The following is a 25,079-nucleotide window of genomic DNA, read 5'->3' as shown; positions in this document are numbered from 1 at the left end:
AAGGCTCCTGGTAACCACGGTGCGTCCTCGTGTGCTGATTGCAGGGAGAAGCCAGAGCGGGGCGGCTGCCGCGTGTCTCCGGCGCTTCCTGGGGCCCCGGCCGCCGCGGGAGGTTTCACGGGAAACCGGCGGGTGTTGGGGGCGCTGGGGTTTCTGCAGGGAGGTGGGGGGGGGTCAGGTGCTGCCCGGGAGCCCCGCCCCCCAGGCAGCCATTGGCTCGCGGGGGCGGGGAGAGGAGGTACCGGTTTGTACCGCCCCTCGCCATTGGCCGGACCCGCGGGTCTCCGCGCAAAGCGGGGCGGGGATTGGTGGCGGGGGGCAGCATGGCGGGCAGGGAGGCCTGGCGGGTGAGCGGGCTGGGGGGCGGCGGGGGCTGAGCGCGGCGGGCCGGGGCGGCGGCTCGGCTCGGCTCGGCTCAGCCCGGCCTCCTTGTCCGCCCGCAGCCGCCGCGGCCGTGCGAGGACTACTGGCGGGAGTGGAAGCACTGCCGCGGGCTGCGCCACGCCTTCCACCACTACTACGCGCACGGGGAGCTGCCGGCCTGCGGCCGCTGGCGGGACGACTACGAGGCCTGTCGCGCCTGGGAGAGCGGCCGCGCCGCCGCCGCGCAGGTACCGCCCGCGCCCCCCGCCTGCCCCTTCCCCCTCGGGAGCGAGGGGCAGCCCGTGGCGGCGGTCGCTGTCCCGCGCGGGGCACCGGGCCCGGGGCTCTGCAGGCCGGTGCTGGTGGGAGGGGGAGCCCGCAGCCCCCTCGGGCGAGCGGTGCCGGCGGTCACACAGCGGGGAGGGGCTGGAAAGCAGCGTCTGCTGGAGGTGGAGGCGGGTAGGATGGTCTTGGCATCCAGCGGGAGTATTTTCAGTGTTCTGCTGTAAAAGCTTTTCATTTCAGTAACTCCAGTGTTCCTAATACGAAAAGCTGCCACGTTACAGGCAGAAAGTATTCCTGGGGTGTCCAGAAACGCTCCATGAACACTGAAAGAGGAAAGCCCTTCCGTACAGGCTGCAGCATAACTCATCCTTGCAGCCAACAAGGACAACTTCTGGCGGGCGGGGGGGTGGCACGTAAGTGGTAGTTTTCTTCATAATGGAGCAAAATAAAAACGTGACATAGGTAAAAGCTTGTATCCTGGCTTACTTAGATAGCATTTGGCACTTCAACTTAAGCATGATAAACTTGTGTTCCTCATTTTATCTCAAATAGTCACAGCAGGAAATAAGCTCTGTAAGACTGAAACATCCAACACTATCATGGTAATATTTTTTTTCCTGCATTTCAGGAAGCTTTGTGCAAGAGTGAAAGAGCTCGAGTTATGGAAAAACAGAAATATGCTCCAGTGTGGACGCTCAGGAAGAGCCCACCACCTGACTGGTATCTTCCCCTTGACCAAGACAAACCAAATTAGCAAGACTGTTTTGCTGTGTTTGGTCAGTAATGTAATATGCAGTGCAGAACTATGCTGTTTTTTTTTTTTTCTTCCATGTCGTCTTAAAATTATACAACTGTAGCTCTGCCCTGCAATATGTAGTACTCATTTAAAAATACTGAGTTTATTTAAACACCTAGTATTTTTTGAAGGGAGAAATGAGGTGCTTAATTGTTTCTGGTCTCTTACTGCTTTAGCATTTCATCTCAGCAACTCGGCAGGCAACTCCCAAATTAGCGCATAGGTGATCTAGCTTCTTTTGCTAGACGCGGACCTCCTGCCCTACCAGCCCATGTCGCGCACTTTTGGAACAAGGTACCCACCCCAGGCCTGCCGATGGGAAACCAAAACCAAGCGGGGACTCCTCCCTGCCAGTTGAGGACAATCACAACCACTGGCATTTAAAAGGCATTTCCCAGATTCGCAATTGTCATGGGTTAAGAGCTTCTCACCTGGCGGGATGTTGCAGACCCTGAAACTGCAGCCCTGCCCCGTTGTGGAACTGCTCTCCAACGGTGGTGTGCGTCAATGGCAGTATTCAAAATTACTACAAAAATAAAGGTTGAAATGACTGAAGAGAGATCTCTTTTATTTTAGGGCAAACCCTTAGAAATTTAATTACAGTTCTTATGTTGCAACATTAAAAAAAAACCCTTAATTTTGGCTTGGTATGTTTTCCATGTTATATGGAAAAGCACTTCACTGCAGTGTGAAAAGAAAGGTGGTAAACAGTCAGCTGCTCCCTTCCTTACAGTGCAGGCTCTGATGTGATGACTGTGACATTCTTTCCTCATAGCATAGGAATCTTCCACGATATGGTTTATGCAGAGCAAAAAAATGCTGCTCAGGAGTGTATAGAGGGATGAGAGACAGAAGCCCAGAAAGATAAAATACTCTGTGAAATCCTGCTTCTTTGTCTTGTTCTAGTAGGGCACAAGTGTAAGGTAGTGTAGTTTTGTTTGGTGTCTTATTACCTAGACAGCCGTTTAAAAAACCCAAGCAGATACTTCATTAATGTGTTTTTTTACAGTCACACAGCTACAATATTTTAACCTGCAGAAGGAATTCTTTATTCTTAATCCGTTCTTTCCTCCTTCAGTCGGCTTAATGGCTCATGCCCGATGAACAATAAACTCCTCCATCACTGCGTATACACTTTGGTGATATCAACGCATTTTCCTTCAGGAGGATCATAATCAGGAAGTGGTGGGGTATAATTAGGTCCATCTCTCTCAAAGGGGAAAAGCCCCTCATCCCGTCTGATCGCTGCCTGATACAACTCCTCGGATTCAAGGCGCAGTTCCTTTAGTGCCTCTTGCTGAGCTTCTGTGAGGGTCTGAATTGCTTTCTTTTCTGCCTTATCTTGTTTCTGCTTAAACAAAGACCACTTTTTCATAAGTAAAACTCTTCTTTCAGTCTCCTCAAATGACAGAGGGGGAAGACTTCGCACCCTGGTAAAGAATAAGGTAACATTGTAATAGAGAAATAGCCTGCACCCCAAAGAGCAAATTTAGAAAACAAAACAACAAACCCCCCCCCCCCAAAAAAAAAAAAAACTCCCACCAAACCCAGAGAATACATTTCATTCATGCAATGTCTGTGAGGTTTTCACAGGAAATTCATGTTACTATTTTTTCACTACTTTCAGCAGGAGCAAGTAAAATTTGTTTTCCACATTTTTGTCCTGGTAGATAAGGTTTCGTACCAAGGCTGGCGCTATACTGCAGTTCTGCAGAGAAAGACATTAGAAGTGTTTCTACCATGAATGCAAGCACATGGCGAAAGACAGTCTTACCTGTTACTGTCTGAGTACTTCAGTGGTGTTATAAAATCCTCAATTGGAATCATTTCTGGGGCAGCTTTTTCCAACTTTTTAATCTTCTTTTTCATACGATCCTTCTGTGCTTGCTCTCTCTTTACATCCACTTTCTTCTTCTTTTTTGGTTGTGCTCTACAGGGGAAATAATTATGTGAACGAAAGGAGATATTCTGTCATTTAATTTAACACCAGCAACTTTCACTTCCACTTTACTTTTCCAAGGACCATTTCTTCCCATTGCTTAATGTGGTCCCTAATAGAAGTTCCAGCCATTAACTTTATTCAAGTAATGTAGTAATTTCCAGGAGACAGTAATGTGTCTTGTGAGATTTTCTGCAGAGAGACCTATACTTGTCTGAGAAAAGCAACCTCCCAATTTTGTGTTGAACATCAGGAACAACCTGAGGAAGTTCCACAAAAACTGAATTGGAATTGTTCTGCAGTAGCTCAGAGTGCAGCTGAGCAGGTAACAGGTTTATCTGCAAATATTCCCGTCATCTCACATTAAAGGAGAGAGTGAGTGGTTTCACACATGCTTTTAGAATTTCCACATTTGGAACCAAATTCAAGGTGCAGATGTTACTCTCGTGTTGTACTTCTCCACGTAGATCCAGTATTCTCAAGATAACACATGGCACGCTCCACAAACACAAACTAATCCTCACAGTGGACCTGTGGGATATCATTCCTGCCTTGCAGATCGAACAAACAGTCTTTACGGTGTGAAACAGTTTCTCTGATGGTACCTAATAGCTACCAGGATATTTTAAATGTAGTTGGATCAAAACAAAACAGGGATGCCAAAATGTAACACAGACATAAATGCGGGCTGTCTAGTAGACCACTTTAGAGTAAAATATTCTTGGTTCAGCTAGGCTTTCGTTTCCATTGCTGGTCAAAAGGGAATACTGGAGCACAGCTTAAATCTGAACATCTCCAACCACATTCTGCGGTGGAGGAAGCAAATACAACTACACACAAGCATAAAGTGGTAATTCTATAGGTTACCATTAAACTCTCCTCGAGAGGACAACAGTTCTTAACTACTTTTATATGTAGTGACTTAATAGCAAACACTTATAGCTAAAAGTTCATTTGGACCTTGGAAAATTTCTGTTCCCTTAAAGATGAAAACACTTCTAGGTAACTCTACGGTAGCTGCACTCACCTCATGGGGAGCGATGCCCTGAAGGCGAGCAGTGAAGTCTGCCAGTGACTTCCTCGGAAGGGAACCGTCTGGAGCAGCCATGAACTGAAGAGAAAGGAACATAAAGCATGAGGAGAAACTGATTTTGACGACATTGATTCTGCAAAATACAAGAGCTATTTATTAGTCATAAATTACAATTGCGAGTTTCAAATCATCTTTGGCTACTTAATTCATGACAGTATACAGTGTTAGCCCAGAGATAATAACCTCAAACTCTTCAGTGAGGTAACTCAACCCAAAATTTGGGCTGTTCAGTGTTGTGAATCCACAGGGTACCGAGCGGTGAAGCAGATGAGTTTTTTAAGTCTCTGAACAGGTTAGAGTAATTTTATTATTAAGCTCTGATAATGGCTGAAGTGCTGATTCTGGAGCAGTAAAGGCATCAGGAGCAGAGAGATACCGTTCTTCACATCTCGACGGATGCCACGAGAGAGAGAACCGGCCCAGGTGCCCACGCTCCGGCTTCTCAAGGTGCGGAACCGGGTCCGCACACACCGCGCCCCGCTCCCGACCCCCCAGCGCAGGCCCAGGCCGCCGAGGGAGCCCCGGGCGAGGGCGGCCCGCCCCGGGAAAGGGACCCGGCCCAGGGCTCCCTCCTCGCGGGCCCGGGGCACGACGACCGCCACGGATGGACCCGGCACGCCGCCCCAGCCTTACCTGAGCCGGGCGCCGCCGGGCGCTGCCCAGATCCCGCAGAGCCCCCGCCTCGCCCAGGCCGCCGCCGCCATCGTGGCTCCCTGACAGTGCCAGCGGTGCGCCCGCACTCCCCGCCGGCCGCGCCCCGACTCCCCGCGTCCTCTGTTCCGGCTCACAAACGTTCCGCCCACGCTCGCCACGCTGCTGTGGCCCGGCCGTGATGCGACGCCTGAGGGAAAGCACCGCCCCGCGCAGCCCCGCCCCGCCCCGCCTCGCCCCGGCCCCGCCTCCATCGCCCCGCTTCGCCCGGCAGGGGGCGCCCGGCCGGCCGGCCGCTCCCGCCCGCCCGCCCGCCCGCCCTGGAGGCGGGGCGGCGGCGCCTCGCGGGATCTCGCCCCCCGCCGGCCGAGGCGGGGGAACGCCGGGGCTCGGGGGCGGCTGTTTCCCGCCGGGCCGGTTAGGCGGTTGCCAGGCGCCGAGTTCCGGCGTTGTTGGGAGCCGCCGGGAGCCGAGCGGGGGATGCGGCCGGGCGGCGGGTGCTGCGGCACGGGCGGCGCCGGGGCATGGAGCGGCACTGAGGCGGCTCCGGCCCGCGGAGGGCGCGGGCAGAGCGGCGCGCGGCGGGGGCCCATGGTGGCCGGCGGCCGTTGAGCTCCGCCGCTCGCTCGGCCGCGGAGGCAGCCCGGGCGGAGCCGCCCTGGGGTCCCGAGGGCGGAGGCCGGCGGGGGCCCCGGGCGGGGAACAATGAAGCTCCTGAAGCCGACCTGGGTCAACCACAACGGTGAGGGCCGGCCGGCCGCGCCGCCGGGCAGCAGGTGCCGCGGGGCCGGGCGGGCAGGTGCGGCGGGGCACGGGGGGGGGAGCGGGCGGGGGGCGGCGGGGCCGGTGCGCGGCACACGCGGGGGGCGAGGGGCGGCTGGGGGGGAGCCGGGGCCGGCGGCTGGGGCGGCCGCAGCCGTTTGTAGGTGCCGCCCGGCAGCGTCCCCGCGGGGCGGCCGCGGCGTGCTCGCGGCCCCGGCGCTGTGGGGAACTGCAGGGGCGTACGCGGGGCGGCGGCGGGCAGGTGCCTCCGGGCGGGCAGCAGCGGGGAGCGGCACGGACTCACCCCCGGGTGTCCCGGGGGGCTTGTGCGGCGGCGGGCCGGGCGGCTGCCGGGGGAAGAAGGTGCGAAACGAAACCGGGGCTGGCAGAGAAGCGTGGCTTCCGAAACGCGGAGTTCGCCTGCGAGCGGGCCCGGCCGCAGCCCGTCCTGCAGAACATGGCTGAAGGGGCCGCGCCCGCGGCGCTGGGGCCGGGCCGGCGGCTGCCCCCGGGACGGCTCCGCTCCGGCGAAGCCGGTGCCTGCTGGGGAGAGCCGGGGCGCGGGCAGCGCCCTGCCGCAGCCTGGGCTTCGCCGAGGGGCTGTCGGCTGGGGCTGGGCTGCTCTGACCTGCCGGGCGCGGACGTTGGGCAGCTTCACGCTCGTGAAGGCGGCGAGGGACGGTTTGAACCGAGTGTGGCCCGTGCAGAGCAGACGGGCGGGTTTCGTGCAGCGGTCGAGGTACCCCCTCTGGCTGCGATGTCTGGACGCCCTGTGCCAAGGCCCTGCGCTTCCCACGGTGGCCTCATGTTAGGTCAGGTCCAGTATTGAAGTCCCCCAGTGCTATAAGCTTCAGCACTGGTCAGCTGTGGTGTCGCTGGCCAGGGGGGCCAAAGGTTCTTCTGATAGTACTTGCAAAGCAACTTCCTGAATTTCTATAGTATCCTGTCTGCCACTCCGCTGGTGATTTTGTAGAGATTTGTGAGCTAAAACACTTAGAACAAAGTGTTGATATTGACAGAAAGCTCTATGCTTTCCTAGCATGGCAAGTAAGGGATAGCATCACTGTTACATATTTACACCACTTATGATAAATTTCCAGAGTAACACCTGTACTATCCCTGGCGAAGTAGTGAGAAGGAATCTAACGTGAAGAGCTCACTTCTGTTTATGCAGGTTTTGTCCTCGCATTCATGCATACAGCTTTATTTCAACTGCAACTTTTATACACTGATATAAATGTTGATAGTTGGACTTAACTCGCTGATCAGTACCTAGAATAAAACCAAGCTGGAGACCACTTTATTCAAGCTGGAGAAGTGTGCTTTGAGTTAGAAACTGCAGCTGCAACTTTACAGCTGCCTTTCTGCGTGTGTTTTTGTCTTTGTAATTGTGCTGTAGGTTTTAAGAACATAACTCAAGCCTCAAGTTGCAGTTTGCATCCATCTTTACTTGAACCGCTCTCCAGGGGCCGTATAGTCAGCAGATGGACGAAAGGTTGTAGTGAACTGAAAAAACATGGAAGTACTTTGAGGTGTTTTTTACATTTCTGCTTGGTTAATCTAAATATAAGTAGCATTTGCATCTTAATCTCTGGCTGCCTTTGGGCAAACTGCCCTGTGCCTCTCTGGATCTTCAGTGGGAGCACACTTAGAAGCAGCTGAATATAAACTTTCAGCCTAAATCCTTGCGGATCAGAGATTACATCTGCAACATCTTTCCTTATTTCTTTAATGGGTGCATCTTTTGGTATGGGTGTGCATTTGAAATCTGTAGGAATTTAAAATACGCCTAACCATTGCAGAAAAGAGTCTTCAGACAAGCAGTTTGCAGCGAGGCTCCCTTTATAAAGCCCTGCGATGCTTTGCCTGGTGGATAATGCACTACGCAGGGCCTCAGTAGTCCCAAATTTTATTCCTGTTTCTGCTGCTGTCCTGCTGGGATGAGTTTGGGCAAGTCACTTTGTCATAGTTTCACCACCTGCAAAACAGCCATTCATCACTGGCTTCATTTGTAAAATGCTTTAGGGTCTGCTAACATATACAGGACTATATAGCATTCATGCATTCTTATCCTTGGGGCAAGGAGTGCAGGATGAAAACCGGTGAGTTTAGTCGGCCTCTTTTAACGTCCCCAGGTTCCGGATCCTGCAGGCATTGCTGTGTGCAGGTAGTCTCCATCACTCTTAATGGGCCTGTGTATTTGCTCTGAAGCCTCTCCAGAAAGAGGATAAAGATAATTTATAGTGTGTGTACTGGAGACTCATTGTGATAATTCTTAGTCCTTTTGTTTTCCTTATGGGCACAGGAGGCTGCTTCGCTGGTGTTGGTTTGTGAGCGAGAGTCCTGATAGCAAGACTGGCTCTTCCAGCACCAGTTCAAGGTGCTGTCGTTCCTGCCTTTCCCTCTCCCCACTCAGTCTTGGGATTTGTACTTTCCTGAACAGACTAGAGTGAACTTGATGATGCTTACAGGCATCCATTCTCCATGAGATAATAGACGTTACAAGTTAGTGTTGTAGCAGGGAAATTCAGTACAGCTGGGAATCGTGCTGCTCGGCCGAGATGCTGTGCAGCTACGGTAAAAGCACTTTAACACGTTTTGGCTCTACACGTTTCTGTCTTGGCGCTCTTAATGTCACTTTATCTATCTGAGTACTTCTTGGATATATTTCTTCTTTGGCTGCATTTTCCGTAAGCTTTTCACACTCTTAATGAGGGTTTATTAGATTTTGCATGAAGTTCTCATTATTATTGTGTTCTTCTCTTCCATGTTTCTTTGACTTAGAGCAGGAAAGAATATCGAAAAGTGCAGTCTAATGGTGGGGGTGGGAATGGACGACAGTAAGATACAGATGATGTGGTTTGCTTCTCCTTCCCAGTTTTCTGTTCAGTACCTCTATAAAGATGCATCATGGGTCCAACAGTTGTTGGATATTTGGCACACAGGGTTTTGAGAGCCCTGGTACATAAAGATGGCTAATACAGCAGACGCTGAGCCCTGCAAGAACAGAGAGGTCCCTTGGGATTCTGAGAAACCCGTGCAAACCCCAAGGTGCTGTTCATGTAGAACAACTTGTAGAAATCGGAGCCTGCTTTTGTTTAAATATAGGCACGGAGTTTATTATCTCTCCAAGCTGTAATGGTGGAATGTAAATATTTGAATTGATTTGTGACTCACGCTGGATGTTACGTATCAGATGAGCTGGAAGCAAAATGAATAGAAACTCATTCATATTGTGGTAGAAATTCACGTAAAATTGTTGGTGTATTTCATTGATTATTGCCTGAAGTTAAATAACAAACAGAAATGATGCAATATTTAAAACTGCTTTTTTTCTTCAGCTAGTGTATTTTTTTTAAAGGTGGGACCTTCTCCTTGGGTTTGAATTATCTTACTCGGATCTTTTTGTTCCAAGCTTGTTTCATGATTGATATTTCTTTAAGTACCTAATGTATATTTGGGTTCTTTAAACAAATAATCTAACAGGACATCTGGTCTGTCATAAGGTGTTCTGTTTTTAATGAACCTGGTCTGTTTCCGTACACGCTGTGATGCTGGGAGCTTCAATAATTTAAACTTATTTTTTTCAGAAATTGTTACAAGAGGGCAAAATGTCTTAAAATACACTGTTAGATTTTAGTGTTACCACTTAAGTATCACTTATATTTTGTTTAGGTGCATGATTACTGTTAGGAAATTCAGCCCTTCTCCAGTTAGGAGCATAGGAAAGCATTCAGTCACTTTGAAAGGCACAAGGTCCTTTTGGCTCGTTTCAACAGGATCTAACAACATAATTAGGTAAAGACATGGACCCAGGGAAGGAAGTGGTTGCTATCAAATAATGGCTCCTTCTTGGGGTTTTTTTTTTTGAGAAAATGAAGGAAGTGAGGAAAAACTCAGTATCTATGATCAGTTGATAAACCACAAGTAGTATGGAACAAGTCTTAGGGCTTTAACCTGTGGCAGTTATCCACCACTCCAAACAGTATTCCCTTGATAACGGTACCCTGGAAGAGCGAGCACTCTGGTAATGACTTTGTCGTGCTGAATTTTATCCTGTGATCACTTAATCAGCTCTCTTTCTTTTTTTTTTTTAAATCATTTGACATCTCTAGATTGATAAAACTGGAGACAAATGTAAGTCTTGGTTTACTTGGGCAAACAATCTAATGTTTATTGAACTTGTTCTGTATTTTATGGGATAGACATGAAAGTGTAGAGAGCAAACTTACTAAAAACATAAAGAACTTCCTTCTAGATTGTGAGAGAGTTAATATACGTTCATAATATGTAACTTTACTAGTGATTCCTTTTTTTACATCAAAGAATCTAATTGAATCATGACAAGCTCTGTGTTTCTCGGTAGCCAAGAAGAGTGTGCACAGCTCTGGAGCAGGACACTGGGAAGATGTTCCTTTCCAAACGGGTGCATTGGCGTTCTAGGGCCTCTTACTGCTAACATTGAGACTTTGAACGTGCCACTGTGAACTCCACGTGTGTTTCACTGTTTCTGTGCTCGTGAATATGAGTATGTAACAAAACTGACTTGAAATTTCATGCAGTATTTGTGCTAAACAGGAACTGAATTTGTTTGTGACATTGATATACTGCTTTCTAATAAATAGTAGAGGCTGCAGATCCTCTCTGAGGATGGGCCAAAGGGTCCAAATTAGGTGCTCTCTAGTCTGGATTACATCACTGTGAGTCTCCAAGCTGTCTGGTGCTGAAACACGCACTAGCTCTACTACTGCCTGAAAAATGGATGTGAGTGATCTTTTTAGCTGAAGTGGTAGAAGCTTAGGTTCCTGTATCCAGTAGTTACTCTTTCCTGCGGGCATCCAAACAGGGCTGCTGCCACGCTTGGCTTCACCAACATGTCATTGCAGCCAGGGCCAGGAGTGAAATCATCATGCCCTGTGGTCCAGAGCTAGTTCGTAAGTGGTTGCTTCCTTCTTTGGGTTGCCCTTGTCAGCTTAAGTTTATACTTTCCTCCACTAATAAAATTACTTCAACTTATAGTTGAAGAGCACAGTGAAAGTGTTGTGAACTGAAAACTGTGGGCTCTCAACAACAGGAGAGTCCATGTTTCATTATATTACCCCCAGATCTTGGAATAATATCCAAAGCCATTTGAAATAAAATCCAAACTGACCTGTACATAATATTTCATCTAGGTTGACTTGTAAATATTCTGCTGTGCCAGTATATGACATAGCATTTTGCAGTTGCTGTTTGTATTTTGATTAGGGCCCTGTATGTTGTATTCAAGTTAATAGAATAAAAGATAGAATCAGGCCCAACAATCTGAAGAAAAGCCACAGCTAAGTCTCAGCTTATGTGTTTTATGTGGTCTAAAGGACTTGGAAGGAATGCAAGTTGAGTGCCATCTTACTGTACTTAAGGTCTTTGCTTGGCTGCCAGTAAAAATTTTAAGGAGAATCACATGTCAGAGTTGCAATATAAATCCAAATAAAATAAACCTTAAAACAAGTCAACATAAAGAAAATAAAAGTTGACATGAAGCAAAATGCATACCTCTCAAAAAGTAAGAAATACTGGATATTTGGATGAGAGTTTTGTTAGCAGTTTAGTGTCAAGGAATTCAGATGCTACAGCTGCAATATGAAACCTGTCACTGGATAAATTCTCCAGGTTTTATCATTTATGTCTTAACATATGAAGATACAGTGCAAGAATTGACATACGTGGGAAATTTATCAACTAGTCTTGGTGCAGTGGGTACTAATTCTTTTGACTGTTACGGTAAATTGCCTTATTTTATACCGGCATGTGTGTGATCTTGCTTGCAGAAGCATTCCAGTATGAAAAGGTTCAGACTGCTGCCAAAAATTATTGAATGTGGGAATCACATGCGTATTCCTTCAAGTAATCCTTAGTGGTAGCTCTTTGAGCATCACTGAAAGGCAGTAAGTTTACTTTTCCCCTCTTCCTTTTCCTCCTGCAAAGGTTAAAAGACCTGTGAACATACAGGAGAGTGTATGTGATCCAGTGGTTGGCACAGAATAGGCTGAGAGTGAGGGTTGTCTGGTTTCCAAAGGTGTTCCCCAGCTACGTTAGTTATTTGTTATAGGGTTTACGTTTTCTTCTGAGGCATGTAGCATATGGAGAACTGAAAGATTTAAGAGCAATGTTAGAGTTGGTTAATCTTCCTTTGTCTACATGGAAGCCATGAAAGTAAAAGCTAGGCTTATGGTAGAAGCATTTCATAGCAACAGAATTTACATTTGAGACAGGTAATTGTGTGACCAACAGATGCAGTCTGAGACTGGGGAGGATTTTTTTTTTTAAAAAAAAAACACAACAACAAAAAAAAACCAGACAAAAAAACAGAAACTAAAGCAAAACTTGCTTCAGGTCATCAGTTAATGAACTGTAGAAACCTGGAAGAAGTTCCTCACTCAAATACAGTTTTGCCTCGTTGGCACTTGCTTTGTGGTGTTGTTTTGCTTTGAGGCATTTGGCACATCCTGGTGGATTAAGTGTCCTTTGTTATCACTGGTTTGTTATGGCATGATAACTTCCATATGCACTTTTAATAGGCTGTCATTTCTCTCATTAAGTTGCTTTCAGCTCTTGTAGTCAGCTGTAGTTCTTAGAACTATAGCTTTTAGAGGAAGAAAGTTATTCACCAAGTGGGAGAGTTACAGTTCTTTTGGTGTTACTTCATTCTCTTGACTGTAAAACAATTCAGTATGTTGCTGCTTGTTCTCTAATTCCAGGAAAGCCAATATTTTCAGTGGACATTCACCCAGATGGGACCAAGTTTGCAACAGGAGGACAAGGTATGTGTGCTTACTGATAGAAGGCAGAATTTTGGGCTACAATAATAATCTTGTGCCTTCACAACACTTTAATCAGTTTGGCCCTTTTAAAAACACATCAGTTACCTAATTATCTGTTTCTTGGAGATATAAATCATTAAAATGTATTGAAAAGTGCTGCTGTTGCTGCAGAAGGCAGGGTTGCATTTTCTGATGTACTCAGCCTCCTGGACGTCATTGAGGTAGTAGCTGTGTTAGTTGAGTTGTGGCCACGCTGGCCAAATTTCTTTTTTATTTGAAGCGGAACTGAATGTGAAGTTGGGCTTTTTGGCCTGCTAAATAGTAGAGCTATTGGTACAAAAAAAATTCCGATTATATAAATGGAATAGCTCAAGAAATACGTGCAAAAGTATTATTTGGATTACAATAGTGAACAATTTCATGTTGGCTACAACAATTGCAATTTAGGATTTTCATATATCTTTTCTATTCTAAGTACAATTTTATTATAAATAGTTCATCCTTATAGTGGGTATCATTATGCACAGTATGATTTTTGAACAAGGCTGTGTAACTTTATTTTTAATAGCTGCAAGAAAAATAAAACACTTCTGACTCGATGTAATTATATCAGAATGGCATCTGTATTCAAATGTTTCTAAAGTTCTCACTGCAGTAATGCCGAAATTTTAGCATCTGTTCTGGAACTGAGATTAAGTTGAAAAGCTTTTTTGCATGTATTTAAAAGGGAGGGCTCTTTGTTCTCTTACAGGTCAGGATTCTGGGAAAGTTGTGATCTGGAATATGGCTCCTGTCCTGAAAGAGGAAGATGAAAAGAATGAAAATATTCCCAAGATGCTTTGTCAGATGGACAATCACTTAGGTAACAAAGATTTTTTTTTTTAATATAGAAATATTTTTTTTTTTTACTGACTGTTGGTAATTTGCCAAAGCTTAAGCTTTACATGTTTGTAATCATGCCCTGTCAGTGGTGAATCAATCAATAGAGCAGAGCAAAGTGGTCTCATACTTTGGCTATATACTTCTTTAGATATTCAGCAGAAAATGTTGTTAAAATGTAGGAAAATGTACAGAGCAATATAGATACCTTTGGAAATCTCTTCCCTATGAACTTTTTCCAGCTGTGGCCACGAAGTAATTGATAATGCTTATTCTGAGAAACTGGGGAGCTCTGAAGGAAAGGGCGAGAGAAGAAATAAGCATAAAAGAAACATCATATGAAGTATATTGGTTATAGTTCTAAATTATTCTGGATTTATCACATATTACATTTGAAAGTATAGTTACTTAAATAAGCTGCCCTCTTTGTTTTCTTCAAGATACATCTTTCCTTCTTTGCCCTCTTAATCCCACCTCATTTACCACAAGCAGTTTCCTTTGTTAGATGAATATTAATCTTCCTTCTTTTGAGCTACTTTTGGTGAAGCTTTTTTAAATAAGGAATAGTTCTTTTAAAGAAAGAAGTTCCTCAACTGCTACTGAAAGATAAGTACCAATTCTTTTATCTAAAGCAGACAGAATAACTACTTTGAGTGGAAAAAGCACACTTAAATCCTAAACATCTCTTGTCATGTTTTGCTTATTATAAATTCTGTCCCCAGTCCAGAACCACTTATTTGCATATTTAATCTTACAAACTTTGTTTTCTGCATTTCAGCTTGTGTGAACTGTGTGCGATGGTCAAACAATGGAGTTTACTTGGCTTCAGGGGGAGATGACAAGTTGATAATGGTGTGGAAACGAGCCGCGTAAGCATGTTTCTTCCTTCTTGATTTTATATTTTATTTCAAGTAGGTTACTCTGTCACGTCTCTTAGTGTTTCTTCCCTGTGCCTGGCCTTCTGTAAGCTCACTGCTTTACCTGGTGTGTAAGGGGCTGAAACCCGTGACACCACATCACCAGTACTGGAGATTTGGTGTCTTCTGTCTCTTGAGCTGGAGTGTGTGTCTACCTGGGCAGTCTCTCTCCTCTCGAGGAGCTGAGGCATATTCTTCTGTCCTTGAAGAAAGCTTCCTGATGAGATTTGAAGAGTTATCTGAAATGTTATCCTTTTTTTGCTATCCATAGAAATTGTGAATTTTATTGAAGCTAATTTTTTAATAACTGGAAATACTTTCTCTAAAAAATACATATATTTTAGCTTCAGTTTTCATTGCAGGAATAACTGACTATAAAATAAAAGTGTACTGTGCAACTGATTTTCTTTAGAAAGAAAGTTTGAAGAATGTGAGGTAGTTCTGTTGATAACTGTTTCTATTTTAATTAGGTACATTGGACCTAGCACTGTGTTTGGTTCTAGTAGCAAACTTACTAATGTTGAGCAGTGGAGGTGTGTTTCGATTCTCAGAAGCCATTCAGGAGGTAAGTTAAAAGATGTTGAATGAACATAATTTGCATGTATTTGGGGAAAAAAAAAATGTTTTTCAGTGTTACATTTTCTTGCTCAAAATGTATATATTTGGTGGCGAGTCAGTAGTTACTTTTAAAAGCAACAATGAAAATATAAAAGAAAATGTAATTTTAAATGAAATGCTGATTTTCATACAAGTAACTTCCGCAATGTAGTGGAAAACCTCTGGCAACTATGTAATAGAAAAAGTAGCAACTAAGATAACTTGTATTTTGCTATTTTCCTAGCTTAAGAGTAAATCTGAATAAAGGAAGTTAAAGTGTATTTTTATTTAAATAAACGTTCACACTTGCAGTGAATGATCTCCTGGTTGACAAAAGATAAAGTTTTTGTAAACCAAAGAATATTAATGTTTATTTAGAATAAGTAACTAAAGAGCAATGCAAGAGATGAATAAACCAGATAATTTCAAATGCAGTTTGCACCTGCTGACATGAGCTATGATTAAAATCAAGATTGAAATCGCTTTGATCGCTCCACATGTGTTGAAATAAAGTGAGTGCATTGCAGTAGCTGCTGTTGCTTTTTCATTCAAAACAAGACAAAGTACTTTATGCAGGCATTAGTACTTCCTATAATTACTGAACATTGCATTCTTAGCCTTGGATTTTTTTTTTTTATTCCCCGTTGAATGTTAGAATTTGGAGAGCCTCACTCCCAACGAGTGTTGCTATGTTCTTTCTTACTTTCCATGCTAGTCAGATGATAATCATTTCTTGGTGGTAGAAAAAATGTTGCCACACAAGTTCTTTTTAAAAAGATTTTTGGATTCTTTGATTACCATCAATGTCTTATATGGAAACTTTTTTTTTAAACAGATGTCATGGATGTAGCGTGGTCTCCTCATGATGCCTGGCTGGCATCCTGTAGTGTGGATAACACTGTTGTCATCTGGAATGCTGTCAAATTTCCAGGTGAGATTTCGTACATTTCAGATGTGCAAGTATGTAAAGCTTCGTGACAAGCTCTTCACTCTATGGGTGTATTCCACTGACTGGAAATCTCTATGTGGGGATGAGTTGTCTGTCTGTTGAGATGACACGTTTGCAGTGTGGTGAGTCAGTCCTTCTTCCAAGTTTGGATGGCAGCGAGTAGTGGATTCCACTCTACTGTAGACAACAGCTACGTTGAAGGTCATTATTACATGTATTTTCTTTTCACCTTCTCTGCAAAATCCCAAATAAATACAACTTCAGCTTGATATTTATTACATCTATATATGCGTATATTTTTTTCCTTGCTGCCTTTGTACCTACAGGACGTTCCATTCGTTTGCCTTTGGGGGGGCATTGTCTTATTTACCCCATTGTAAATGCTGCTGCTTGATAAGCAGTGTGACTTTACATGATGAAGGGGAGGAAGGAAGGACATGGGGAGCAGAAGCTCTCAACTGTTATATTTGATGGCCACTTTCCTTCTTCCATTGCTGCAGTGCTGGCAATTTACATGGTCCCGAGGCCTCTGTTTTCGGGGACTGCGCTGCCAGACACAGACAGTGCACGGGACAGCTTTAGCTGACCTGCGAGAGTCTGCAGCAGTTAGGGAGCACGTGCCTTTATTTGGCTGCTTCTCACCACGTAACTTGATGCAGGCTAAAACTCCCATTGTGTGGTGCCCAGTCACTGCTGTTTATTTTAGGGTTGCTTCCAATCCTCATATCAGAGTTCTTAGACTCTGCTAGCTGCGTGGTCTGTGCAGTACTCTCAGCCTCTTCTCTCACAGTCTGATAAGCAAGAAATTGACTGAAAGTAGGTTACCAGGTCTGCCAGGCTTGTGTGTCTGTTCAGTCACAACTTTGGCTTAGTTCATGTTTGGTGCACAAAGTTGAATTTGTTGCGATAATCTTTGGGTACAGAGGAAAGGGTGAATGTTTAACTGAAGTTGCAGTTAAACTGCTGCTTTCCATAGCTTGCAAGTGCTATTCTGAACTGCCTGGTCTCTGCTGGTCTTCCTGCTCTGATCTATTTCTTATAAAGAGTTTTGCACCCCTTATTCTGTCCAGAGTTCTCTTTCCTACTTTTTTATATCATTCTTAGCTTAAATACAGGTTCCAGTTTGGTTGATATGTTGTTGTTTGTACATTAGAAGAGGTTATATTTAATATGCTGTTTCAAAAATTTTTCAAAATTTTCAAAATCTTGTAAATCTCCTCAACAGTCTGTCCTAAAGGAGATATCAGTAACTCCTCTTTATTCTCAATTGTGTGTGCACAGAAATTCTTGCCACTTTGAAGGGGCATTCTGGCTTGGTGAAAGGACTGACCTGGGATCCTGTTGGAAAATATATTGCCTCTCAGGCTGATGATCGAAGCTTGAAGGTGTGGCGGACCATGGACTGGCAGTTGGAAACTAGCATCACAAAACCCTTTGATGAGGTACGTCAGAATGTGTGACCACTCAAAGTGAATTCCTATAGAATGAATGAAAATTGTAAAAATAACTGATTCTGCACAAACATTAGTTAATTTAACAGTGCTGAATCAAATGAAACTATCAGATGGCAGATTGAAAAGAGGGGGAAAAAAGAGCTACTTTCTCACACAGTGTGATTGAATTGCCATTGGCTGCTGTGGGTGCCAAAGGTTTACATGGGTTGTGTAAATAATTAAGTAAATTCCTGGAAATGTAGAGGTTATTCCAAGGAAGTATTGGCACACTGAGTACATTGTTCTTGCATTCTTCTCTATGCATTTTTTTTATTGGCCACTATCAGAAATGAGATAAGTACCTAGGAAGGATCTTTGCTTTGGCATCATAGGGCTGTTATGTCACGACTTTGATCAAGAGATCAAATTTCTGGGAACGGACGCTGGTGCTTAGTGAGTGAAATGTTTTGCAGTGATCTTATGGTATCATAATCAGTACAATTACTCTTAGTAACAGACTGTAAACACCTAAATTCGTGTATAAGCTGGTGTTGCAAGCTGAAGTCTCATTATTAGCAGTTGGTATGCTGCAGCCCTGTCACTAACTAGGACTGTGATGAATACTGAGTGTACAGTATCCAAAAAGACTTACATTTTGTTTCCTTTAAAGTTCTCCCCCTTTTGGTAGGGCTTCATAAGTTACACTGTATCACCTGTGTAAACATGGCTGAAGTGCTGAGAATTGTGTGTAATGTCATTCTTTTATATTCACAAAAGACTTACTTTGTAATCATATTCCCTAAATCTAAAATTTAAATAGTTTGTATTAAAAATCCTTTGTTTGCCAAACACTTTTAAAGCTCTAACTTTTTTTTTTTTTATTCTTTTTGTCAGTGTGGAGGGACAACTCATGTGTTGCGTCTTAGCTGGTCACCTGATGGTCACTATCTTGTTTCTGCTCATGCCATGAATAATTCTGGACCTACTGCTCAGATCATTGAGAGAGATGGATGGAAAACCAACATGGATTTTGTAGGGCATCGGAAGGCAGTTACCGTAGTGGTGAGTGAGTGATAGTAATTTATCCCTGAAATAAAACTTCTAATACATGCTTTTTGATAATTTTATGTGTAAATGGGACAAGATGTGGAGATAGGTGGTCAAGATTAGTAAAGCAGATGCGTGGTGCTGATTAAAAAAAGTCAACTTTACCTGTTGGAACCAATCAGCTTGCTGTTGTGATGAGAGAACTGGACGCAGAGGAACAAGACAGGAAGGGGGGAGTACAGGAGCATGTTAGGAATGCCAAACACTGACTTTGTTAGCTGTTTGGTGAGTTGGTTAAAGTGACTTAGGTTTCTCATAGGTTCCTAATCGCTAGTAAAATTTAATATTATTTGCCATTCTTGTTAAGGCATTCAGAAAGCCCCTTCAGAAAGCACATGCTGCTTTTGTCAGTGCTCTTACAGAGTCTGGTGAGGGACTTTGTTTCTATGAAATGTTTCTTTTTTACTCTTAAGTGGCAAACTTGCTTTTAAAGCAGATCTCCTACTAAAATGTCATTACTGTCATAAAATTTGGAGTATCTGATTTGTTCAGAAATTCTCTGATTTGTTCAGAAATTCAATCCAAAAATCTTCAAGAAGAAACAAAAGAATGGGAGCTCCACCAAGTCAAGTTGTCCCTACTGCTGCTGTGCTGTTGGTAGTAAGGATCGATCTCTTTCTGTCTGGGTAAGTGCTTTTTTGCTGCTTTTGACTAATGTGGTCATTTGGATAACTTGAGGGTTTAGCACAAAGGTCATTTGTACAGCATTAAGTCTTATATTTAGATTCATGTTTAGGTTTTTTTTCTCTCTGTTGTTACAGGATTAGCTGGGGTAAGGAAGTGGATTGATATTAGCTCATTTCTCTAAAGCCAAGAGCAGCTAGAAGCCAGTGGCAGAGTATGTTGGCCTCATAAGGGGGAGGAACTGTTAAAGGAAATAATGTTACCACAGTTAATAAACATCATTCAGCCCTATCTTCTTCCTATGTCTTTTACTCGTTCTCCATGTGAGTCTCATAAGAAAAAGATTTTACTGTTTCTCCATGTTTAGCCCACCTACCCATTAATCACTCTTAGAGTCTAGCTTTGTTAATCTTGCTTTTATGGGTACGAGGAGAATATAGCAGGCACAGGATAGCTGTTTCTGAGCATATATACGGCTCATCTTTCTGCTTTGTTCTGGGTTCAGTCTGTGGCTTCTGTCTTTGCTGTGGAAAGGAATGTGAAAGTGAATGAGCTTTTTAAGTATACATTCAAGTTTTCAGTATCTAGTTAGGGTTTTACTTTAAAAACTACACTAACATTTTTATTCTGGCTATGAGAAGAGTAGCTCGTCTCACATTTATAAATGCAAGATGGGTTGTTTGGCAACTGCAAAGGACAGGGAAAAAATTAACTGATTTGTAAAGCTTTGTGATAAGAATGTGTGCCAGAACACACCAAATGCTAACTGCATTCTACTATTAATGTATTCCAGTGTGGTATTTATCTATTAATTGTTAAATGCATAGCCCTGAATCTGTTTCTGGCAATGCTACCAGTGCATACCCATATCAAAGTATAACTCTCAGTATGTTTTACTTTCTATTTATACTATGATTTCATTTAGGGTGCCTGTTGAGGTGATGCTAGGTATTATAGAGATGCAAAGTTACAGGCAGTTTTTGCCTTGAAGAGCTTAATAGATATGCATACAACACAGACCTATGGAAACATAAAAGAAATGACTACTGAAGATGACTAGTGCACTACGTCTGTGAACGTATGAGCATGAAACATCCTAGATTGCACTGACTTCTGCTTCATTTCAGTTGTACTACATACTATAGATATTAAGGCCATTGGTTTAACGTGAAAGACCTTAGAATGTCTGGTTTAGAACCAGTTACTGGGAATTTCATATTCAGTTCTTTATTACTAAGCTGATGTATAAGTGTAGAGGAATCCTCTTTAAGAATAATTGTGAGTCAAATTCCGTTTGCTCTTTATGGGCTTCACTTACTTAGACAAGTAGTCTAAGGGAGGACATGGAAACCTAATCAGTTTTCTGTCTTCCTCTTGTGCTGGCAGTTTGCAACATCCTTATCTCAGTAAAGCTTAGAACAGAAGCTGTCTTTAGCATCTGCAGAATTACTTTTTGAGTGGTAGAGAGTGTTCTATAGCTGCGATGTAAAGGCAGAGTTGGTTAAGAAATTCAGTCTGTGTTTCAGAAAGGAGGAGAGGGTTCAATGTCAGCTATTCTTCTCCAAAGCTTTTCTGTTCTAGTAGTGGAATGGATAACTAGGTGCTTCAGATAGACCACCAGGCATACAGCTGTCTTCTGGCTGGGTCTTGTTTGGTGAATATTGTTAGACTCTGGGAGAGGATTAATGTGGTAATACTTGTTGGTAGTATAGAACTTCTAAATTCCTGAGTGTTGTTTCTTATGTTTTAAGCTCACGTGTCTGAAACGACCATTAGTTGTCATACATGAGCTGTTTGACAAGTCTATCATGGACATCTCCTGGTAAGTTGATTTCTGCTGTTTGTTACAAAAGCCAAAGTGTTGCTATCAACTTTAGGTACACACATTAACTGGAAATTCCTTAGAACAGTACAGATTGTAGCTGTTGGAACACAAGTATCGGTTCCTGAAGTTTTCGGTTCTGCAGCAACATCTTTGGTAGTAACATTAACAACTAGCATGTGGTCACTTGAGATTGTGTAACATTAAAACTGAATAAAAATTAATATATTTGGAACATGATGCAGTAAAATACCTGTGGAATAAGTTCCTACTTGTTATGATTCTCTGAAACTTTTTTCATAGAGTATGTGTTTTATACCATGACATGATGGACCTGGTGAGTTTTATGTGCATTACATCTATGAAAAGTTATTGCACTATACGGTTATGACAAAGTCAGGTGAACCTTCTAGGCCAATCTTTCCATCATGCCTAAGGAGACAATATACCAAAAGAGAAAGTTGTTGGGGTTTTTTTTTAAATGTTTTATACATACACTTACTCATTTGTACACACACACACACACACGCATGCACTTACTCACTCATCATTTGAATGCCTGAAGGATTTTCATGTATTAAAAAAGTAAATGCAGTAGCTTTTGGTTTTAGTAAAAATGTAGTTAACCGTGTTGTTGCAGTGCCATGTGAAGGGTGTAAATTGCTCTGTGTTGAGGAACAGCAGAGGCTGATCATGTAGCATGTCTCAGAGAAGGGATAATGAACCTAGTACTCCCAACCACACCCCATCCACCAACCACAGGACATAGCAGAAGGGCAAGTGCTGAGCTTTCCCAAGAGGCTGCAGGACATCTCTAGTGATGTGGTTGGGTTGGACAACCCACTTTCCCAACAGTCTACTGTCCCAAACCTTGTTTTCCTCTTTCTGCGGTTAGTGGTGCTCCCTCCTCTCCTGCTTTCCTCCTAAGGCCTGGTCATAAAAATGCAGAAGTTAATAGTTAGTTCTTTATTCACTGCAAGACTTGAATAATAAGGGAGAAATAACTGTGAGACCACTCAGTAAATGGTATTAAAAAAATACTCTGCACCCATGCATCAGGTGATTTACAGGATTAAGGGTTCTGTACAAGAAAAGGCTAATATTTTTTCATGATAGGCACAGAGCTGATTACATAGTCTTAATTCTAACACTTCCGAACTGTTGAAATTCTACCTTAATAGTTATAACAGTCTTGGTGGGTTTATGCTGTAAATTTAAAGCTTACAATTGTATAACTTCCTGTTTTCTGTGTGCCCTGTGGATTTTGCCTTGAAGCTCAGTGGAGCACGATAAAAAGTTTTCAAAACCAAAACGTTTTTCCTTCATTAATAGATTAAGGCTAGAAAGCCAATAAGTGGAATATATAATGAGAAGTGCTGCTATTGTTGTAGTACAATAGCTTTGAATAGTTTTGTTTTCCTGTAGTGTTTTTTATTTCTCCATCTGCAATTTGAACATTTTTCATGGCATAAAGTCATTGGGAGTAATAGCTCATTAACATTTTGCAATTGCTGAGGAAATGGTTTTGTGGGATATTTGAGAAACAAAGGATCATCAGGAAGCTTTTTATTTTATATCCTGTTTACAAATTGAAATGTATGGCTAAAATGTCAATAATATGGAATGTTCCCAGAAACATGCTCCATTCTGAAAACAGACTGAGTAAACTCAGAGAAATCTGATACTGTTATATTGTTATAGCTGTCTCATTTCTATTTTAAAGTTTTAGACTTGGATCCATCATCATAATATCTGAACTTGATTATGTATTCATGGAACAATTGCTTGGATGCAGAGGTCAACAGGAGCTCAGCAATTTTGTCTGCTAAGCAAGCAGAAAAGTCTCAACAAGATTTTATCGTTTTCTGACTTGGAGTATTGTTGATTAACCTAGTTACACGGTGCTGAGGCTAACTCCTCTGGATGTGATGCTATCAGGGCACCAGCCACCACAAAAAAAAAAGATGTTTTCGAACACCTATAGCCATGATGCATGTAATATATTTTTAAGCTTTGCTGGACTAATTTGGATAGGACTTTAGAGTTCTGCCTGCTTCCCTTTCCTCTTCTGTTCTCTGTAACAACTCCTCTGTAAACCACTATGTTGCTGTCTCTGTGAGCTCTATAATTGGAAGTTACTGGGTTAGCAGTCAAACTTCATCAAATACTATTTTTTCAGATGTGCAATAATAGGTTATATATGGAAAGTTATCATTCCATTAAGACTGGAATGTATAGTTTCTCCTCTCGTTCTTCCACCAATAAAACCTTTTGAGACCTCCAGAAGAGGGTTATAATATATCCCCACACAGAAGAACATGTGCAGTTTGCTTAAAAACCCAAATAATGAACAATAACAAAATCAAACATATGTTCTTACCTAGTACAGAGATTTTTGGAGTGCTCGGATGCACATCTTTTTATTGCTGTCACTTCAGATAATGATAGTAGAGAAGAGTCATTTACCCAACATGTACAGCTTCTCTCAAGAGTCTCATCCCTTCTCCTTCCTATCTTGTTTATTTGGACTCTAAGCTCCTTGTAGGAATGGACTATCTGTTACTTGTCTCCCATGCATGATGAAGCTTCATCTTCCGTGGGCCCCAAACAGCAGTTTATACGGCCTTAAAAGAAGTGTATTGATTGCTTACCTGCTGAAGGCCCCTTTCTTCACCCAGTTCCATTAGCACACAAATTTTTTACATCTCTTGAAGGAAATAAGTTTATAATTTTCTCTTATTGTTCACTGTGAACACTATTCTGTTTTAACCCTTCAGAAAGGTTTTCATGGTGCTGATCATGCCATGGGTGGGTGTAGTGTTCTAAAGCCACCTTCCTGTGTGCAATCTTCAAAGGAATATCGGCACAGACTCCTGCTGTCCATCATCCTGTCTCCTTGCTGTCCCACTTCTTTGGTTCCATCAGTAGTTGCTGTGATAATAAATCTTATGCTAAGATTTTTATTGGTCGATTTATTGTATTGCCGCTTTGCGTCAATGAAAGAGATTGAAAACAAAGATGGACCTTTATTTCCTTCAGGACCCTTAATGGACTCGGTATCCTGGTGTGTTCCATGGATGGATCAGTGGCGTTTCTGGACTTTTCCCAGGATGAACTTGGAGATCCACTCAGTGAGGAGGAAAAGGTACAGTAACCACTCAGGGAATCTGTGGTCATATTTAAGGGATGTATTGATTCATTTAAAATATTGGACTATTCATAGAAGTATATAGTGACTGTTTTCCATATTACAGAAAAATGTGTTCTTGTCTACAAATCATTAAAAAAGAGTAGTCGAGAAATTAATTTGTGATATTAGTTTCTATTCTGGAAAGAAAGTCTATTTGGAAGACATCCACTTGCTTACACATCATTATACATTTGAAGTAATTATATGGCCAAGGAAACAAGGAGTGGGTGCTTCAAAACACTTTACAATTGCTCTTTGACTTGCATATATGCAAGTCTCTTTAAACTGATTACTGTTGGCTGTTTTTTCCTCTCATTGCTATTAGCAACTAAAGCTTTGAATTCCAATTATTTTACATATTGATTTAGTGTTAGCTGAAAATATAAAGAAAAAAATGTCTGTAGTGTGTAAATGATAGAGGGCATTTGCATTTTCTGGATTCCATTAGATTTGTGTGATTCCATTACATCTTAATTAGTGATGACATATTAGCAGTTGCAGTCACTCTTTCTGTGTGATACGTTCTTAACACCCACAGAGCAACATTCATCAGTCCACCTATGGTAAAAGCCTAGCTATAATGACTGAAGCTCAGCTGTCTACTACCATCATTGAGAATCCAGAGATGCTGAAGTATCAACAGCGACAGCAACAGCAGCAGGTGGAGCAGAAGAATGCGTCCATTAGGGAAGCATCTGGGACTGCGACAGCAGCTCCCAAAGTGGCAAGCATGGTTAATGGGGAGAGTTTGGAGGACATTAGAAAGGTAGGTGTTCTTGGATAGTCACTTTATAGTGTCAAGGACTAAGCCGATACATATCAAACTGCTTATGATACAACCAATTTCTCCTTCCTTATTTGTGTTGAAT

General features: G+C 43.1%; 3 protein-coding genes across 9 annotated transcripts in view; 2 read left to right on the top strand and 1 right to left on the bottom strand.

Moving 5' to 3' along the window:
- The first annotated feature begins 272 nt into the window (after nt 1-272).
- Nucleotides 273-1,999, top strand: C14H22orf39 (chromosome 14 C22orf39 homolog). Of its 5 annotated transcripts, none has more exons than XM_068412537.1 (4): nt 273-347; nt 444-611; nt 1,277-1,368; nt 1,690-1,999. In XM_068412537.1, coding segments are annotated over exons 1-4 (285 nt in total). In that variant the 5' UTR covers nt 273-323; the 3' UTR covers nt 1,691-1,999. The 5 variants fall into 5 exon arrangements, with proteins under 5 accessions (XP_068268638.1, XP_068268633.1, XP_068268637.1 ...); XM_068412532.1 differs by having other exon boundaries at nt 1,621-1,999; XM_068412536.1 differs by having other exon boundaries at nt 1,277-1,424.
- Nucleotides 1,992-5,248, bottom strand: MRPL40 (mitochondrial ribosomal protein L40). Its single transcript, XM_068412531.1, has 4 exons — nt 5,110-5,248; nt 4,411-4,494; nt 3,219-3,374; nt 1,992-2,874 (listed from the first exon to the last, which is right to left on the bottom strand). Exons 1-4 carry the CDS (start codon nt 5,178-5,180, stop codon nt 2,565-2,567), a joined length of 621 nt encoding a protein of 206 aa, XP_068268632.1. The 5' UTR covers nt 5,181-5,248; the 3' UTR covers nt 1,992-2,564.
- Nucleotides 5,249-5,746: 498 nt separating this feature from the next.
- HIRA (histone cell cycle regulator) overlaps nt 5,747-25,079 on the top strand; it is a 36,004-nt gene continuing 16,671 nt past the window's right edge. Inside the window, exons 1-12 of one of the 3 annotated variants that reach the window (XM_068412574.1) lie at nt 5,747-5,869; nt 12,630-12,692; nt 13,444-13,554; nt 14,350-14,440; nt 14,959-15,053; nt 15,921-16,016; nt 17,316-17,476; nt 18,362-18,529; nt 19,087-19,200; nt 20,950-21,020; nt 24,060-24,165; nt 24,749-24,976. In XM_068412574.1, coding sequence (XP_068268675.1) covers nt 5,833-5,869; nt 12,630-12,692; nt 13,444-13,554; nt 14,350-14,440; nt 14,959-15,053; nt 15,921-16,016; nt 17,316-17,476; nt 18,362-18,529; nt 19,087-19,200; nt 20,950-21,020; nt 24,060-24,165; nt 24,749-24,976 — 1,341 coding nt within the window. In that variant the 5' untranslated portion in view covers nt 5,747-5,832. Of the gene's footprint in view, nt 5,927-12,629; nt 12,693-13,443; nt 13,555-14,349; nt 14,441-14,958; nt 15,054-15,920; nt 16,017-17,315; nt 17,477-18,361; nt 18,530-19,086; nt 19,201-20,949; nt 21,021-24,059; nt 24,166-24,748; nt 24,977-25,079 lie in introns of all 3 variants that reach the window. The other 2 variants (XM_068412573.1, XM_068412572.1) reach the window with 2 other exon arrangements.

The sequence above is a fragment of the Nyctibius grandis genome, chromosome 14, assembly GCF_013368605.1.
Source record: "Nyctibius grandis isolate bNycGra1 chromosome 14, bNycGra1.pri, whole genome shotgun sequence".
NCBI lineage: Eukaryota > Metazoa > Chordata > Aves > Nyctibiiformes > Nyctibiidae > Nyctibius > Nyctibius grandis.
The sequence above is the reverse complement of the archived record's forward strand: the minus strand, read 5'-3'. Positions and strand labels throughout refer to the sequence as shown.

Excerpts from the sequence above, each read along its gene's own strand:
- C14H22orf39 (XM_068412532.1), top strand. The coding sequence starts at position 324 with ATGGCGGGCAGGGAGGCCTGGCGG. Across the intron at positions 348-443 it reads CGGGCAGGGAGGCCTGGCGG|CCGCCGCGGCCGTGCGAGGA; the intron begins GTGAGCGGGCTG and ends GTCCGCCCGCAG. Across the intron at positions 612-1,276 it reads GCCGCGCCGCCGCCGCGCAG|GAAGCTTTGTGCAAGAGTGA; the intron begins GTACCGCCCGCG and ends CCTGCATTTCAG.
- MRPL40 (XM_068412531.1), bottom strand. The coding sequence starts at position 5,180 with ATGGCGGCGGCGGCCTGGGCGAGGCGGGGGCTCTGCGGGATCTGGGCA. Across the intron at positions 4,495-5,109 it reads CCCGGCGGCGCCCGGCTCAG|TTCATGGCTGCTCCAGACGG; the intron begins GTAAGGCTGGGG and ends CTTTCTCTTCAG. Across the intron at positions 2,875-3,218 it reads AAGTACTCAGACAGTAACAG|GGTGCGAAGTCTTCCCCCTC; the intron begins GTAAGACTGTCT and ends ATTCTTTACCAG.